This window comes from Athene noctua, chromosome 17 (assembly GCF_965140245.1).
Source record: "Athene noctua chromosome 17, bAthNoc1.hap1.1, whole genome shotgun sequence".
Taxonomy (NCBI): domain Eukaryota; kingdom Metazoa; phylum Chordata; class Aves; order Strigiformes; family Strigidae; genus Athene; species Athene noctua.
In genome coordinates, this window is record NC_134053.1 from 9,004,807 (window position 1) to 9,024,600 (window position 19,794).

Here is a 19,794-nt window from a genome sequence, read left to right on the forward strand (position 1 = left end):
GATAAATTAACATATGTGCAAAAATGCACAATTAATGTTGAATTGACTTTATTCATATTTAGTTTTGAACACACATGTAAACAACAATTATGAAACAATTTTAAGCAAAAAAATTATAATGAGTTGTTACAGATACTTTAAAATATCTTCTGCCTCCATTTTGATAGAAGACGGGATACAAATCTCTTGCAAATTTAGAACTTTGAAAAGATGTCATACATAAGCAAACAGTAAAATGCCATGCAATATTTTCCTATATACACTTTTTCCCTTTATGTCCTTTAAAACTGATATTTAAAATCCCCTTTTATTCTTAAAAATATTTATAAAAATAAAATACTTTCTTTGTTAACTTTAGCTACAGTTTACTTTTTCCAGCAGATTCACTGCAAGTGTAATTTGCACACAGTAAGTTATGCACTTCATTAATACCTCATCAGTTCTATGGACAAGCACCATTTGCTGATACCTGCAATACAGTCCTAATCCTGTTTCCACTGGAGTCAAATGACAAAACTCTCATAAACTTCAAAAGAAGTTTAAAAAGCTCACTTCGTTAACTATTCTGACATAATAAAAAATAACATCAGAGGTTTTGATTCTTGACTGTTTATTTGAATTGTCAGAGAAAGCAAATCCCAGATTTAGAATTCTGATTCAAGCAAAGCAAAACACATTATTGTCTGTTTTTACATCTAAGGTCTGACTTGCCTATATGTAAAAAATAAGAATAAATTCTAATTATTACAGGACTAGTATAAAAAACTTAAGGTTTATAAATGCTTTTAGCATGAAAGAGCATGTAAGCATTTTGCTTGCTTTTTATGTAATGACTACAAAGAAAGTATCTTGTTCAAATATACACTGGAGATATTTTTCTTAAGATATAGAAAAAGTTTGCTATGCAAACGCTCAGTAAGAGCAAGCCATTGAAGCAGACTTTTGTTTTAAAATCTACATTTGTCAAGTTCATATCTAAGACAGCTATGGCTATTTCTTTGCACCTAAAAATAAGAGTTTTATTCATACAAATATATAGTTCATACAGTCATCAAAAAATAAAAAAGGGCTAACCATTTCCTACAGCTCAGGACAGTCTGGAAGGCTCCGAGTTTGAAACCATGTACAACCCAACAAGACTATATTGATTGTCTTGCCATCAAAGTGGTCAACAAGTCATTTATATAGCACTGAATCAACAATCTGTGACTAGTCATGCAAGCAGTCCTGCTATCTACAAGCTATTAAAATATGCAAATACAAAGGAAATCATTGACTAAATATTCTTTAGTATCTTTTGACAATTAGAAATCTGGGAATGGCCTTGCACAGTACTTCACCTCAACGGCAAGTCTAATTTACTGCTGTCTCCATTACAGATACACGTACAAGTGAGAACACTTGAACACAGAAGCTTGAGCACAGAAGAACAGTTGCACATCTTTGTGAAGAGTATTGGAGATCTTGCTACTTCGTAATAATTAATAATCAGAGGCTGGTGGAAAGAATACATTCAGCATATATATAGAAAAAAATACCAGTGATCCATTAAAAATGTAATATTCAGCATTCAAAATAAGCCAAAAGAGAACACCAATAGCAGCAAAATAACTTGGGGTTTTAAAATATCCTGATATTAGCTAGAATTTTTTATCACCTATTCTGGCACTGAGTAACTGAAAAAAAGCATGCATTTAAATAGCTTTTTATTTCACAGATGTTAGAATGTACGAAATGCATCTTAATACCCAACTTTTTCAGCAATGTAAGACTGCAATAATGTCACCTTACAACAAACAGTTATTTTTACTAAAAATCTATGAGCAGTCACTCCAGGCTTTAACATATTTTACCAATAAAGAAATGAAGCCAAAACTGCACATGTACAAAACAGCTGATATATGTAAATTTCATATTCAGCTTCTGTTTGTTTACCTGTTCCTTACCTGCCTGCTGGGGAAGAAAATAAGAAAACCCAATATTGCCAATTAGACTATCAGGAAACAAGCTGTCACAATACTAATAATTTTATTCCAGTCGAAGATAAGCAAATCTGCCCCCATGAATTTTTTTCAGTAAAACTGAAGAGAGACTGAAATAGATTTCCTATCAACTCTCAAATCAAATTTTAGAAATAAGATGTATTGCTGTACTATCCATAGGAAACTCTGCTGTCCTGCCTTCCCCAGGCAGAACATTGCACCATGGCACTGCTGAAAAGTTGAAATGTTACTAAAGCACTTAATGCTACAAAAATGACAAACATTCACTTAACACACACTGGCCTCAGCTATAAAATCTTAAAAGCCTATGTTGAAGGGAAAGCAAAGTTTGGTAAAAACCTTCAGATAGAACAATAAAAGCAGCAAATGCTTCCCCTCCTCTGAACTGAAAACATGTTTAAGGGTCTACACCTTAAAAAAACCCCAACAAACCACCCACAAAAAGCAATGACTGTCTTGGGCAAAAATGGCCTTGCCCTAGAAGTAGGGTGATACTTAAAAATTTATTTCTGATTATAAGTTGCTACTTAATCTAAAATTCTTCTTTTGGTTTTATCCAAAGCATCTGTGAGCCTGATAGGGTGCTACCAGTTTATTTAAACTTTTGCCTTCCATGCTATTTTTAGCTTGTGGAGGCTCACACAAAACATTTCCTAGAGCTTAATGGCTTGTTCTCTCATTGCTATTATTACAAACCATTCAAACGGAAAGTTGTTAAGTGTGCAGTTTGAATTCATAGGTGCTTGTTTCCCACTGGTTGACATCTGCATCGATCATGTTGCGCTCTGTGAAAGTAACTCGTCCTTCTGAATCAATGAGAATGACCGTGTTAGTCCTGAAACAACGTAAGCATAGAAGGTTAAACCTTGTGTCCATTATATAAATTTGCAGGGTCCCATCCCTCACCCCTAAAGGTTTTAGCTCATTTTTTTCTTGACCACGTATCATCACCACACTACCAGGGCAGGAATCATCCTGGCAAGTTCATGAGCATTTTCAGTCCCTTCTTCTGTCACTCCACTGCCCTGATTCCTTGCTGCACCTGCAGCAGCTGACACACAAAGCTGCTCATTTACAGGGAATATGATAAAAGGTTAAACTTTTTTTAATGCCACGTTCCATTCAGAACTAGCATAAACCCAAGCTTTTCTTCACAGCCTACATGCACCCTGATTGATTATTCATCTCAATAGTACTCTTTCATTCTTCCCTCTCAAATCAATTGTCCATTAAGATTCAAACATCATTATCATAGAACACTGATACACAATCACAGAAAAACTTTGATCTGTCTAGGAGCCTTCCAAAGAGGAAATCTGTTTTTATGAAAAGCAGATTCCATTCATGCATCTATGCCACATTGTGATGTGTAAGCTGTCATTTCTCTATGGACGCTGCAGTACTCTGCCAGGGAGAGATGACTGACAGAAGCAGGAATTTTATGCCATCCTGATGTGGTGGCCTTCCCCAAGTCATTTCACAGTTGTTCACTCATATAGAAAAAAGTGCTTAATTTCCTCAGAAGCATATCATGAGGCCTAGTTAACAATCTCTGTTCACTAAGCCACTTTCCCAAGGGAAAGTGTGAGCATACATTATAGTAGCAGAGAAGACTTGAAATACAGTGTTAATTCACCAGTAAGAGGTCAGTATTTCTATGGAGTTATTGCTGCTTCCTTTGAAATAGCTAGACTGCAATCTGTGAAACAAGGGGAGGAAGATGCTTCTTTACCATTTTAAGTCATTATCCCATATTTAAAATATTCTTTGAATACATTTTATAAAGATACTCAGTTTTTGCAGTGGTTTCTTTCTTAGAATACCAATTTAAAATACTTACAGAAGTGAGCGATCTCTACTTATCAGTTTACATCTCTACAGTGGAAATACCAACTATGCCAGAGACACTGATCTGACAAAATCACTGGCAGACTTTTAGAGTAAGAATTCCCTATCAGCAGCGACAGGCTTTGACTATAATTTTGTCCCACTGAGAATGAAATGCAAGATGTATTGTATTATTCTATTCTTCTTGCAGCTTCGGTAGAACAGTCTGAGCAGAAAGTGATATCATCTCAGTAAGAACAGCAGTATCAGTTAGGGGACAAGAGTAGTAGGTTTTTAATGTATGAAAGTGGCAGCTACGTATTACAATGACATGTCTAAAGAAATCTCTAACAACTATGCAGAAAACAGTCTTGCTCTTGGAAAAGAAATGTCTTCTGCAGTTCCACAGATACAGAAGATAATTGCATTTTTCTACTAAAAATGTGATTTCAAGGCTTTTCATGTTATGATAAAAATCAAAATTAGAGGCAGTCAGATCTGTTACTACACTGGGGAACCAAGAGAACTGTATTATCTTCTCTTGGACAAACTAAAGCTATCTTATATTCCTCACCAAAGACAAACCATAATGCATGCTTAATGCTTATCAGTAGCAAATCTAAGACACCAGAACATTGAGCAAGGAAATACTTTACTGAATTATACTTAATAGCTGAAGAAATTTAAAGGTGTCACTATAGAATTAGAATTTATAGCAGCATAATTTTGATTCGAGATATGCTTTGATCCAGCACACATCTATTTCTGACCATAAATATTTTACCTTGTTCCATAACCTGGGCAACGAACACACACAGCTGCATACTTGTTCAATATAGGACGTATATAATCCCTCCCTTGGTCTTCAATCGCAGGGTCTGGTAATTGACTGAAAAAAGTAGTAGAGTAATAAAAAAAAAATTGAATTCTCCACTATTAAGACATTCATCCCACTTGAACCATGCTGTGTTGACTGAGTGGTTGAAAAATGACAAACACTTTTCAAAAAGTACAAAAAAAGTGTGAATTGTGTTCAAAACTAAAGTATGAGGAAAACAAAATATAAAACAGTTTGTAAGTTCTTTCTCAAAGAGATTCTTTCACGCTCTTGAACTTTTGTCTCACTTGAAGAAATATTTTTAATATTCTGACAAGTTTTTCCACTTTCCTTGTTATTCTTTTTCTGTCTTTCTGTATTTTAGTTTCAGTTAAAATCTCAATGATTAAATAATTTGAGGCACATCATATAAACAGCATTCTTCCAATTAGACTCCAGGAGTTCTTTCTGTGTCAAAGAAAGAGCTCTCTGCTCCCTTCAATCTTTACTTGGAATACCTGGAAAATACCTAGGAGAAATCCTTAAAAAACCTTTGTGAAGCTGCAGCAGAGGACATGGTGAGCTTGCACCCGAATTTCTTGACATAGATTCCTATCAAAGCTTGAAAGACATTTAGAAACATGATTTTATTATAAAGCACATCAAGCTTCATTTATTGTAATTACCAAGTATCAGCATTCCACAGAAGAGATGCTAAGGTCAAAGGTTACTGCAGCAACCCTACATCCCTGGCTTTCCATTCTCATCACCAGAACATAATCTCAAACGCTAGCCGTAAGTACAGCTTCCTATTTCAATAATTAAAGATTACAATTTTATTTATCAAAATCCAATTTAACTATTATTGCAGCAGGTTTTTCTGTTTGTTTTTTAAGATACTTCCATCTTCAAGAAATAATCCCAATTCTGCCTCCTAGCACAGACCCAGTTGTACCTATAAAATAAAAATAATTCAGCAGCCTATCAGCTGTACAGTGAATATTGGGGAGGAGGGCAGAGCAAAACAGACTGATCAGTTCAACCCCATTTTCAGAACTCATCCTGATATGTGGAGAAGACTGTGCAATTTGTTATACTGTAACTGACCTTTACATCTAGCTGGGATCATTTTCTTTGTTGTGGTGAAGAAAACCAGTGGGTGTTTCAGGGAGAAGCAAGAATAGGTGCAATTCTAGTGTGAATAGAGCAACTAAGCTCTCTGACTCCTGTATGGGGCATTTGGCGGGAGCATGCCACGATGTAACAGCGAAGGCACACAGCAGGGCACTTCAGCCTGTGAGAACTGTCAGCTTCTACCTGGTACTCCACCCTGGCAGTTCCTGTATGCTCTGCACAATAGGCTGCACTCGAGCAACTTAACAAACCCAAGCAGTTGTAAAGGAGACTGGAAGGAGTTGCAGTACATCCCTGAGATCACAGTCAAAAGCACGGCTGAAGCAGAAGAGAGTGGTTAAAGCAAAAAAACCTGTATCCGGCAGGACAGAAACGAATTCTAAGACTAAGCCAATCATCATACCTACTTAATTCCTGTAACACACACACAGTGTGATCATAAAGTTATATGCAGTAAGATATTTTAAGAAAGTTCAAAGCTAGTGCATATCCATATGTTCATGTTTATTATGAAAAGATCATTTCACCTTGAAGTGGGCTTTGGTAAGATTACAGACTTAGTTTTAAATATTGCTTTTTATAAGTAAATATTTCAATTTTATAGTCAGATTATTTCAGATGAGATCATATTGAAGTACTGAACATTAAGGGAAGATAATTTGGGCTGTATTGTATCTTATAGCTTTGTCTTTTTACTAGTAAAAGGTAAAGTATAACAATTTTTTGAAAAATCACTTGATCCGATATGAGATAGAAAAGTAATTAAGACAGTTTAGGAGACTTCCCAATTACTACTCATTGCTCAGATGTCCTAGTTCTTATGTAAACATTTATTTTGAACCACTGAAAAGTGTCACAAACATGAATGTTGGCATTAGAATTGACTGATAAAACTAGAAAACTGGATCTATATACCAAAACCAGCTTTGCTTTAACACAAGGCCCCCCATAAACAGGTAAAAGTCAGGCTAAACATGGAACTTACTAGGCAGTGAGCAATAATATGAATTTAAATCACAGCACCTCCTTTACCCTACTCCATGTCTGGACATTGAAGTGGTATTAATCTCCTTCATTTCTAAACATCTAGCTTGGGGGTCTAGGTTCACTGTGTAGCCAGCAGTGGGTCAGGAAACAGACACTCAAACTCCTCTTGGGAACCTCCTTGACCAGAGGCTTAGAGCTGATACTTACAGCAAATACTCCCTTACCTCCTTCCCCCATTTAGCCTAAAACAATAGCACTTTCGAGGGAGGCAGCTCAATTGCTGGCTCTTCTTTGAAAACAGCTTACTTCTCCACCCTCTGTCTACACTCTGGGTAGCAATACAGAAAAGCTAGCAGTTAATAACACAAACCTGCTCATGTAAGCAAGTGCTTACTCTGTCTTGAGGACGAAACAGAACCTTACCCTACAGTGGGTCTCCACAAAGCTTACGGCAATAACTTACATGTCCCCTGTCTGGCACTCATTACCCTTTCTAAAAGAAATGCAATCATTAAAACAAAAGGGCACAGAGAATTCAGCGTATAGTCTATGAGTACTAAGACTGTAGTAATGTTTACTGTTTGCTGCTTAAAAATCAATGTTGTTGAAAGTCAGTCTCTGTGGAGAGGAAGAACACTACTTTTCCCTTCATTACTCAGATTTAGTCAACTAATATATGGCTAAATTTTCTTTTCTATCAAAAGAGTTTATATATGAAAGTTTTTAAGTGGTCATATCACATTTTGAGTAAACTCTGGCTATCACGTTCTTACGGCTCTTGATTATTCATCACTGTAAGAAGCTCCTGCACCAAGTCTTCTTTGGTAAGATCTTGACTTCTCTTGACCACTTCTGTGAAAAGCTGCTTCCCATATTGCAGTTTCTTCCATGGTGTATCCAACAAAGAATTACTCAATCCATATATTCCTATACATACAAAAAACCCACCCAAACAACTTATTAAACTCTGGAGCAAAGAAAATTAACTTATGCAAAAAATAACTTCATAATAACTTCATAATTATCTTATCCCATACAGTCTGAGGAACAAAACCAAATGCTATCAGCAATCATGAATCTTTTATAATAATTTGCTTATTCATCCTATCGCCAGCTTTCACTTTGCTTCAAAAAAAAGTCGTAATTAAAGTATGCATCAAAGATGTATATTGTGATAAAATAAATACAACAGCTCTTCAGATAGTAAGAGTCTCCTAGGTGTATAACTCATAATAAAATAACATAACCATTTCTCCACAACTTTTCTGGATCACTACTTCTTACTTTTTTATTCGGGGGAAAAAAGCCCAAAACCTAACACAGAAACCACACCACACACCCCCAACACCCACTTCAGAGCATTATTGCTCTTTTAGTTTACTAAAATTAGCTGAATTTGAGATTTTCACCACTGTTATTAACACAATGTATGCTGTGGTGTGAAATCAGGTGAAATCGCAAAGCTTTTTTTTTCCCTCCAGAACACAACACTAATAGAAACATTAGGGTATTAGCTAACCTCAACACAAAATAACTTGTAATCATGATACTGTTGAGTTTATTTCTGTAAAGCTTCAAGCTTTATATGTCATGAAATTAATAAAATCTGCAATAAGGAGGTTGTTATAAGTTCAAGATTTAGAAGTAGTAACAACTGTTTACAGACCAGCCCCTGTGGACACTCCTAGCTGCACAGTATATACATACTTACTAAGTAATGTTCAGGGGGGGAAAATTCAATTTAATTGGAAAGGGTATTGTCATGATTTGCAATTCTCATTAGAGATTTCACAATTTTATTTATTTTAATACAATTTAAGTGATTCCCCAGCTAATTTTTATCTTCAGGTATGCTACAAAACACATACCCCATTCCTGAACAGGAGACCACAGCAATCACTCTTTTACACTCAGCTGTGCTTAATCACTTCCCTGTACTGATATCCAGTTCTCTGTTACTGTTAACCTCTGGTTTGGTAGACTATGAAAAAGGTACAACAGAACGATATGATTTCTGCAGTGCACTCTTTTCCAGTTTAGCTATATTACTCATAATTTACTTTTGTCTCCAATTTTACCCTTGAAAAACACTGCAAAGCAACATTTCGTGACAAGAAGGAGCTTTTCTCACCACAATCCAAACAAATAAACACAAAGGTTACCAAACCTCCTCTATCCCTGAAGGCACATACACAGAAGAGGAATTTGTTGTTGAATAATGGAGACCAGAACTACCTTTGCTATAGCCTGAAAATACCTAAACCTTGTGATTCAGTTTCTCATTACAAGCGGCTAGATTTTGGTTTAAAATGTTTGTATTAAAACCTGTTTTGTGCTTGTAGCTGTAGAAAATCTAACAGCTGTTTCCAAGAATTTTTGCTATAATTGCTACAGGAACTATTTGCCTACTGGCAGCAACATTTTGACCATTAACCTAAGCAGGCAAAACAAGTCACTGTCATTAACTGTTATCAACCAGCTACACTGCTCAGAGCCTTCTGTGTGTCCTTGTCCATTTAAATTGGCTTTTTGGTGATGAATTCTGGATTATTGTTCTATGTAGTTGGCTAGCAAAGGACAAGATTTTGAACATCTTAAACCAATCCACCTGATAAGACAGATAAATATTATTCTTTTTATGCAGCTCTGTCCCTAGGGGAGCACAGTCACACTGCTGGATAAGGAAAGTGAGGGTCAAGTCCACGAACCTTTGAAAACTCAGTTTCTCAAGACTTCTGTCCTTAAGTCACAGTTACCTAAGAAGCATCCCACTAACTGCAGTGGCAGCAGGATAGAAGCTTTTAATGAACTATTCGATTCTTTACTGAAATTTTTTAGTAAATACTTAAATGAATTTAAGAACTTTCTTTGCATTCTTGAAAAAAAAAAGTTACTGAAGACAATGCTTAAATGCTTAAATTACTGGAGCAATACAGCTATATTCTGACTCCCTTAAAACAACAAAAAGTAATATTCAGACCTTTCTGAAGAAAACCTACCAGGATTTAGGAAAACTGGTTCTGGTTCCCCTTTGTTTCCATAGTAGCAAATTACATCTCCTTTGGTGGTACTGAAATATATAAATAAGAGTTTCTCTTTGAAAAACCATCAGCTTCTATATTTGATCATGCTCTAATTTCATGTAAGCTTCAAACACAGCAAGCTGTTTCTCCCACTGTTACTACTATGATATCACAGCCTAGAGATTAATTGATGAGTTATACTACTCTCCTCTCAAAATACAATACTAGACATACCACTGTCAAATAATACCATTATCATTTTTAAACATAACTGTAATAAAATTCAGTAAAAACCCAGAACTGCTGCATGGAATGTAGCCAGGCTTAATGACAAAAATTTGTATGGTTTTGAATAACTGAAGATTTAATTACTTTGGGGAAGATGGCATGTTAAAACAAAAGGACAGCCCATTACAGCAAGTAAAGTTTTCCTGTCATCTCTTTTGAATTGCTACTGCATTCTAAGAAGCTGACTGCTGTGGGCCATTTTATCTGGCAGAAGTCAATTTTTAAGCCCACTTATAATAATGTCATAGGGCATAGTTGGGTCCTTTAAGTGACAGATACGCATTTTCAGGCTGTTTTCAGGTAACGGTAGTTAGTGTTTGCAAACTCTCTAATTGTAAGTACAGGCTGCGGCACTCACTCTCTTGTACAGTTTAGCAGGGACAATCTGACATCATGTTAAAATACAGCCTCCAACATTGCAAATAACTCTCACCTGGCACAGATGATATCAGCATATCCAAACAGCACAGATTTTTAAGTACGCATACTGATACTGACAACCCAAATAGCAAATCAACTGATAAGAATTTAAAAAAATATTTTTTTAAAAAAATCAAGAAAGTCATCAATAAGCCTTGTGGGAAATGCAGGGCAGGGAATGGATTGCCATTAGATGGTTCACTCTCAACATCCCTCAGTCCCATCAGCTGACATGAAACAGTGATTCCTCAGATTGCTACCAGTTGGTGGGTTTTGACAGGTTTTTTCATTTATGTTTTAAAATTTGCCAGGACACAGCCCTGAGACCATATAATTCTGTATTTCACTCTATTGATTTACTTGTTCACAGTGGAAGAGAGTACTATTGCAGTTACCAATAAATACATTCTGACTGTAGTTCAATTTTTAATTTGTTCCCCAAGCTATAGCTTCATAGACTACGGATAGACTTCCTGAATTAAAAAAAAAACCCAAACAAACACAAAACTTGCAGTTAAATTGAATTTGGATTGAGTAGCATAAAACATAATAGAGTAGAGAAGTCATGTCTCTTAAGAGAAAATGAGGAGCTGGAAATATCTGTGTCTTGATGCAAATAAGAGTATATAGAATGCAATCTCATTAATGATGTACTGGAAGTTAGATTGCTCTGCATAAGTTAGCATCCTCTACTCAAATCTTAATAACAAGCAAACCAGTCTTGATTTAGCTGTTTATATTCTTCTTAAAAAGCCATTCTGAAAGCCATTCTACAGCACCCTTTGCAAGGCAACCATATGAAAAGGGAAAGATTAACTTATTAATTATACAAGTCATAAAAGGCAAGAGGTGGAATATAAAAAAACCACCTAAAGCAAAAATAAAATTGCCTTTCCTCATCTCTGTACTACTCTTCCTCCTCCCCAAACCCATGAGACTTTCGAACTCCGTGAGAAAGATGTCCAAGTTTTTTTGCATAGTTAAAAGAGTAATTATAACAGGTGGTATATTTGTATTGTTGCTTTTATTGTTAAATATATAATAAACTCAGTTATTCTGTTTATGATTCATCTACTGTTAAAAGAAATGGGCATTTTCTGAACTTCCCTCTAGTGGCTTAAAAGACATTTATTTTCCTTATCTTTGTCTTTCTTTTCAATATTAAGATCCTTGTTCAAATTTACCTTATGCTTATCTCAAGACTCTCTACTGACCACCCCAAACTCTCCACAGACATCTGCCCTCATCAGAATCGTGACAACTAGCATGCTTCAGTTTTCAGCAGGGCACTGAATATTGATCACTGCTTTCCTGTTCCGGCCCTACTTCCTATACACTGAAGATTTTTACTAGTCTATGCTAGAGTTCTCATGTGACCTGTGATTCAGTAAAAATTTTTGTTCCACTACCACAGATTAAATTGTGTATGTATGTGACCCATTTATGGAATCAGTTAAAAGTTGTATTTTCTTAATGAGAGACAAAAGAGGTTTTTAAAATATTATTTTTAAACACATCAAGGTAGAGAAATGCAGCATTTTCAATGAATATGAGGAAGTGCTACTGACAAGTACAGGTGAAAGAAAAAATTTTATTAGCACCAACATGAACTTCCCTTCTATTTCTTGAGACTCCTTCAGGTACAAACAAGTTCTGAATTAAAAGTTACACAGAAAAAAAGGTATAGTTTGTTCATGAACAGGTAAACACAGCAATCAAAACAACAGATGTTTTCATTGGACACATATTTTCTTTGTTGAATAGAAATAAATTATTGGAAGAGTGGGAAAAATATTTAATGACATATTCAGCTATTATGCTGGTTCAGCAAACTTTTCTGCCAGTACACTTGTCTGCAGAAATATCTGAGAAAAATGAACAAAAGGTATACCTCCTGAAACTATTTTTATAGTCATGCCATATACAATGAGAAGTCTTTGACTCTTCTTTCCTACCACTATTTCCTTCAGTTAAATTTTCAAGATATTCTGCTTTTAAGCTAGATGGATGTTATTACAATTTTTAAAAAATTTCAAATATAAGAGTCCCATACATTATTCCCTTAACTGGATTTTGCCAGGTCTTCACAGAGACAGGAGAAACTCTGGATAGCCAGAGAAGTTGAGCCATACTTTATTTGGCTGCAAATACTAAGCTACGTATCTAAGATGCCTGGGACCTTACAGGAGTGAAAAAAGAATGGAGTTCAAAGGGTCAACAGACCTTCTATAAGGAAAGTTGGGTGTATGAGTTCAGTTATTCAAAACCAAAAAACTTGAAAACAGGATTATGTTAATCATCTTGCTCAAAGCACATTACGGCCCTGGCAAAGCTTTACATAAACAAAGCCTAGAGCCAGGCTGAACACTAAATGGAATTTATATTTAATGTTCCCAAGTTCTTGTTTATTAATGTTTTGTTAGGACCAGCTGGCCATTTTAGCAATGTCAGGTCTTTCTCCTCTTCAGCATTCTTTATGTTATCTTTATGGCTAGTTAACAGCACAAAGGGATGTTAACGTGTATGATGCATGTCTATCCCGGCTGGGGTTAGACACCTTCCTACAAGTTTGATTCCCACTGGTACATTTAGAGTTGGCACACAGTTAGTACTAATACTACAAAGAATCCCTTGGCAGCTAAAAAAAGGAGAGCATTGAGCTGAGCTGTCATTAAAAGACCAGTCTGACATCTTGGTCCCAGTCACATGCTAGGATGCCAGAAGTCATATACTCACAGAACTACACTGGCACACTCGATTTTCCATGAACAGGGGCATAGAAAAAGCAATGTGCAAGTATTTTAGGTCACCTGAAGTTGCTGAATTGGCATGTTTCATGGAGCAAACTATTTATATTGTATCTCAAAAGCCAGAAGTATTACTTTGAAAAATATAATCCATAAATAAAATTCAGTTGGAATTAATACAATACAATGACTAAGCACAGGGAGAACAAATAAACCAAAGTTAAAAAATGAGAAAAAAGTTGGCTGTTAATAGCCTCTTTTAAGATTAACACATGGGTCATTAAAAAAAATAAAACTACAGTAGCAATTATAATACATAATAAAATGCATGTAATATATCTAAGCAAATAAAGGAGTCATTATGGTTATTATAGAGTTTTTTCTAGTTAAGACACCAGCAATTACACAAACTATTTTATTGATGCATTAAATACTCTTTTCAAATTGTCAAATCCATATCTGCTGTAGAAGGTCTGTGAAAAGATCAGAGCTATTGTTATCACCTGAGGTCTCAAAAGACAGAGTTTTAGATAGAAAGGTAGACAAATGGCCCAAGCAAGCCCTTGAACACAGCTGTAAGACAGTCCTTGTCATAAATGAGACTGCAAGCTGAACAAGTAGGCACTACTGACTTCCTTTAGCAATGGCTTTTTATGTGAAAGATTAATCTAGCATCTGTTCTGAGATTCTCATGACTGACAATTCAGTAACAAGATCCCCTAGAGTTTAACAAAAAGATGGGGAATACATACAAACTGCAGGGTCACTAATTCAGGACTTCCGTATCTTATTGTTTCTACATTCCACATTCCCCCAGATATGTGCTTTCTATTACACTTACCTCCACTGCAACACTGCTGCTGTCTTCTGTCAAAAGAAGACTGAAGCCTTCCAATAGACTTCTGAAATAGGGATACTTCCAAAATTTGGTTCACTGTGCCAGTCAGCTACTCTTTCCTTTATCATTTGGCTCTGCCTATTCTCTTCCTACTGTTTACAGATACTCAGTACTGAACATCAAGGCAGAAGCCAAGATGAAAAAAAGTCACTGTAAGCTTGATCACAGCAATAGCTTCCAAATCATGGCCCGGACTTGGATTCTCTTCCCTCCCAACTTTACAAGTATAGATATCAATTCCACTGGAGAAGTAATAAAGGCATAATTACAGTGATGACAAAAGGACCCAGTAGACATACTTTTTTTTTTTTTTTAAATCTCAGACATAGCTGACAGCAGAAAGAGAAGAAATGAAAACTATACAAAAATGATGTTTCTACATACATCATTCTGTCAAAAAATGTAAGCAATAATCAATGTTCAGGAAATATTCTAGGCAGCATTAATTTCAGTAATACAGATGCTTCAGAGCAACATCAAAGTTTTTGTCTCAATTACTTCTTAACACTGATGAAATATAAGCAATGTCCTTCTGCACCCCTGCCCTGCTTCAAGGTAGCTCCAAGTCATTCAACAAAAATTAAGACAGAAAGAAGAAAAAAAATGAGGCAGTAAAGCTCCATAGGGTGTGGTTATCACTAAGTGAACACTCCCCTGGGCACTGAGTTCTAATCTTCTAACAGGGTGAATGTTTTACAAACAAGGACATAGGGTTGTTTTATGAATAATGTGTGCATGTATTTTTTATACAAGGAGAACAGATGAAATTGGCAGCTTGAAATGCTGAACAGTAGTTTCAGTTGAGTAGTATGGTTCACAGATTAATCTTCTTCTCTTCAGTATTCATGAGCTAATCAGAAAACTTTTCTGTTCCGAAACCTAAAAACAAAACAAGCAAACACCAAACCCCCAACTATAAAGCCCAAACATTTTTGTACATCTACTACATAGCATCAAATAAAATGGTGAAAAAAAAATAGTGCCAGATACTGACAGCACATAAAATCTGCTTTAAAGCACTACTGATTTTGTTGTCAGTGTCTAAACATTTCTTTGGTGTTGTCCTTACTTTCTGAGCCAGACAGAAGCTGAGACCAGAGAGAAAGAAAATAAAGTTTTTCAGAGCTTTTTTCCTTCTCTTGACATTGGACTGTCCATCTCATTAGACTTGCAAATGACTGAGGATCTATGCAGAAATATTTCAAAGGTGGTAGTACAGAACTCCTTAGAGAAGTACCTGGACACCTCATTTTCATGAGGAAGTCAGAAGGAGCAAGACAGATGTATTCTGCAGAAGGTGGCATTAGGACAGACAACGCATGAGGAGAAATGTAAGTGAGCTTATAAAGCAATCATGACAACTTGCCCATCTACATTCTTTCCATGAGAGCAGTCTGACCCTATCTCACTTCTACTGGAAAGGCTCCTAAATCTAATCTCTGGAGAGCAATCAAATTCCTCCCACACAGCTTTGTCTTGATAACCACACTGAACAAGACAGCCCATGTTTCTAAAACTTGGACATGCTGTTCAGGTGTTTCAATCTTATGAGGCCCTGCACTATCAACAGTTCAGTTACTCTTCTCCCAACCACCTTTATTCAGTTTGCTTTTTTTACCTCATCCATGATGTTGCTATATAACTAACCAGCTGTAGATTTCCATATTAAAAAAAAAAAAAAATATACACAGTCTCTATATATTTATGTATATAAACACTTTTAAACATGTATTTTATATATTTGTGTATCTATTCTACTTCCCACACACACATTCTAAGCCCGTTGTTTTGGGGATCTGCAGTCTGAACTGGAATACAGCCCTATACATCACCACATTAAGGATAAAACCTATTATTAACTAAACTTCACTCTCCAGATCAGAACATGAAGAATACATTCTAGTACATAATCTGTTTTCAATACATGACCAAATTAGTCAGTGCAGGTGATGGTATAGTTTACTATATTTTCCCCAGAGGGACCTGTCACAGGAGAGCAGAAAAGCTTACATGAAAGGCCTTTTTCTGCAGCTCCTTCCAGCTGACTTGTTTTATAAGGGACAATTAATCTATTCTCATGGAGAAAATGATTCACTTGTATTACACAGGGATCTTACTGCATATAAACAATATGGGCTCTAACTGACAACCTGTCAGAGATGCTAAACTTGCTGGGAGAGTGACAAGAAGCTGCCACTTCAATTTCCCCTTCAGGGCAGTCTGTATTGCACACTTGGCAGTATGGAACACAAGCGAGAAACTGCCACAACAGCCCGAACACAAGTTGGTGATACCCATGAAAGTCTGAGCAACTGTTGCAGCTAGATTTGTTGGACATAAACACAGGTTTGGCCAAGACAGAAATGCTATCCTGATCATCAACAAAAGCAGCTCACTATTACTACAGCTATTATCACAAAGGGATAAAGAAGAAAAACTGCTCTGAATCTTAAACAGACATTTTCTTAGAGACCAGTCAAGCTTCTGATAACCTTGTTCCTATCTAATCAGACCTACTGATAGTCAAAATTGGAGGAGTGGCAACACTGCCTTCTTAGAAGCTAATTTTGCAGCCACACAAAACTCCAAGCAGACGCTGTCTGCCATATGCCATACATTCAATGTAAAAGTACATTTGGCATAATGGGGTAAGTATTCATGACTCGTACTCAGCAGGTACAGCAAGATGATAAAGTGAAAAGATTATAAAACTAAAAGTATTAAGTATTTTTTTCCAGTACAGAATTCTTATTAAAAAGAAGAAATGAATAGTGTTTAAATTGACATCATAAGATGCCACAGAGCAAATAGATTACACTAAAAGTGTCAAAACACAAAGCTGTGGAAATAAATGATATTTTACAACCCGTATAGTGGTTTCCAACTCTCCTTCTCACATCACTGCACCTGTATCATCTAGCATACTGTCATCATAATAATACAGAGAGAAGATAAACATTTCTTTTCCTGAAATGTGTACCTGAAGACTCAAACATTGTAAATCTCTCTCTAAATTTGCTGCTTACAGTCAGCAATATTGTGTGCTCAGATATACCCCTCCCCAACAGTGCTTCATTTACACTTTCAATGTGCATTTCCTCTCCATTTCACACCACTCTAACAGAGCCAGTCTGTTACACAACAGAAGACAATGTTAACAATAGTCTTCAATCTTTGAACAGTAGCATGGCCCAACAGAAAAACATCAACTACAATAACATTTTCTATTTACATAGAAAAGTAGCTTCCATTTATATACTACATTTCTCTCAGGAGTACTTCTAATTTCCCAAAATGACAAGTTTACATATCTTACAGAAATTGCTGCATCATTAGCTTGCCAAGAATTTAATTTCATCGGAGTATCCAAGGCTAAGGACATGTCAAAATGGGGAAGTTAATCAACACATACAGCTTTCAAAGTGATACTCAGCAAGGAATTATGACCTGCATCACCACAGAAAGACTATTCAATTGAGCATACAATTCCCTGTCAACCTAGCATGGAGGAATAAACAAACAAAACCAACACAAGAATGATTTCCTTAACAAATAATGTCAATCAAATCTATTTTCATATCGTTATACTAGCAGCCATTATGACTATTCTATTTACCTAGATTAGAAGAAACTCAAATTTACTCCTTGCTTGCTAAGTCATACCTTGAATATCATGTTTGCTTGAAAACATAGTAACACTATTTCTTCTATTATCTTTTTAGTTACAGATAGCCTTTCAATTTATGAAAGTTAGCCAGGCAGCAACATGAAGCGGAGAGCACAAAAAGTCAAATCCTCTGACCGTGGTAAAAATTAATTTAAGCAACAGAAGAATTCTGGAAAGTCTCAGGTAGGATAAAGAACTTTGTAAAGTAGAGAGTAAAAATAACAAAAGCAGCAAACCCTGTAATTGCCTAGCACACTCCTGGAAACATAACTATATGCTTATTTCCAAGCAGGCACACCAAGCAGAAACATACTCCTTATCTTCACAGGTGGCATTCATCTGCCTTTCTGTATTCATCCTTTCAGACTTCAATCACCTATATGAGTCTCATTTCACTTTCCCATAGAATCATAGCAAATTAAAAAATGAGAACTAATAGCCTGGCAGAACTTGAAATAAAGGCCTTTCTTAAAAACACCCAAACAAACCACAACAAGACACCTGCAGGAAAGTCAGAGAGTAAGGAAGAAATTACTAGTCAGTCTGAATCATGAGCAGAAGAAGGTGGTCTAATACAGAAAGTGGAAAATGTAAACACAAGGCCAGTTACCAATAGGGTGCTAGATATTATTTTCACTGAAAACAGTAAGCACTATGACCTTCTGCTTTAAGTGTATATGGTTTCCCAGAAGCATGCAGAAAAGCTGAGTGGGAGAAGGCCCTGCACCATCAGGTTGTCTAATAAGATTAATGCTTCTTCAGAAAACGTGCCAAAGCAGTAGTGTGTTCTTGGCAATTTATACCTGCTTATGGTCATGAAGTATGCATCTAACTGAGAACTGATACACAGCCTGGAGACAACTTAGTGTTGGATTTCCATTCTTCTGAATCAGGCATAATGCAAAATAAATCATCATATACACTTGTGCACATACTCACATGCACATGCAGTAGAAAGGACTGTGCCAAGCACACTATCAAGTATCCAAAGTCCTTCCTTCAGCCACAGAACTTGAAGTTAACATATATTATGTGCTGTGTTTTTTAATGCTTCAAAGATTAATGCTACAGCCAATCTGACAGGAATAATAGCTTGGAAGTTTTCATCTGTTCTAATCCTGCCACAGAATGCCACCTCTCAAAGGGAAAAAAAAAAAAAAAATAAATCCTGACATAATTACAGAACCAGGACTTTGTTTTCTCTAAAACAAGTGCCACACAGCCTTCAGGGTAAAGACTGACTATGACCTATTAGGGAAAAGAGTCGTAAGAAATTCTGTGGGAAGCAATGGTTAGAATACAGGATAGCCCTCCAGTGTTTGAAAGCTAAAAAATTAACAAAGGAAATTATGACTAGAGTAACATTAGGACCTTACATGCCAATCAGCAAAGAAGAGCTCTAGCTTTAGGTTGTGACAGGTTTCTGTGCTGTTACACTTCTGTGCTAAGAAGTATATGTATGCCACTGCTATTATCTTTCTCCCTTTGACATCTGAACTGTGATGCTTTGTAGACTTACTTTAAGTCAGCTGCTAATAAATTAAATCCATTGTAAAGATGTCCTTCTACTGAAACTTTCTTCAAATAAGAGTAGCTGTCCAGATCTGCAGTCAAGAAGTTTGTTACAAGAGCACCTAAGAAAGAGAAGTACATAGAGCAACTTGTATGTGTGAACCCACTATTCTGACAGACTTGGTACAACAAACAGTAAGGCACAAGATTCCTGTTACCAACAGGGTATAACAGTGGTGGTGGTGGGAAAAACCAAAACAAACCAAAATAACCAACCAGCTTCAAAGTCTTACAACATTGTATGTTTACATTAAGAACTTGACTTTTACTCTGAACTCAGTTAAAAGCTCTTGGTCAAAATTTCTACAGAATCCATATTTACTAACTATTCTACACAGATGTGCCTTTCCTCCCACCTTGCCAAACTCATTATTGTTTGCTTCATACCCCTGATATACGACCCTAAAATGA

The 19,794-nt window shown here is 36.1% G+C and overlaps 1 protein-coding gene across 4 annotated transcripts in view; it reads right to left on the bottom strand.

The window, feature by feature from the left end:
• The window catches only part of TANGO2 (transport and golgi organization 2 homolog), a 41,029-nt gene continuing 21,235 nt past the window's right edge, over positions 1 to 19,794 (bottom strand). For all 4 annotated transcript variants that reach the window (XM_074920812.1, XM_074920811.1, XM_074920813.1 and 1 more), the window contains 5 exons: positions 19,331 to 19,445; positions 9,768 to 9,838; positions 7,542 to 7,695; positions 4,615 to 4,719; positions 1 to 2,838 (listed from right to left, as the gene is read on the bottom strand). In XM_074920812.1, coding sequence (XP_074776913.1) covers positions 2,718 to 2,838; positions 4,615 to 4,719; positions 7,542 to 7,695; positions 9,768 to 9,838; positions 19,331 to 19,445 — 566 coding nt within the window. In that variant the 3' untranslated portion in view covers positions 1 to 2,717. The remainder of the gene's footprint in view (positions 2,839 to 4,614; positions 4,720 to 7,541; positions 7,696 to 9,767; positions 9,839 to 19,330; positions 19,446 to 19,794) is intronic.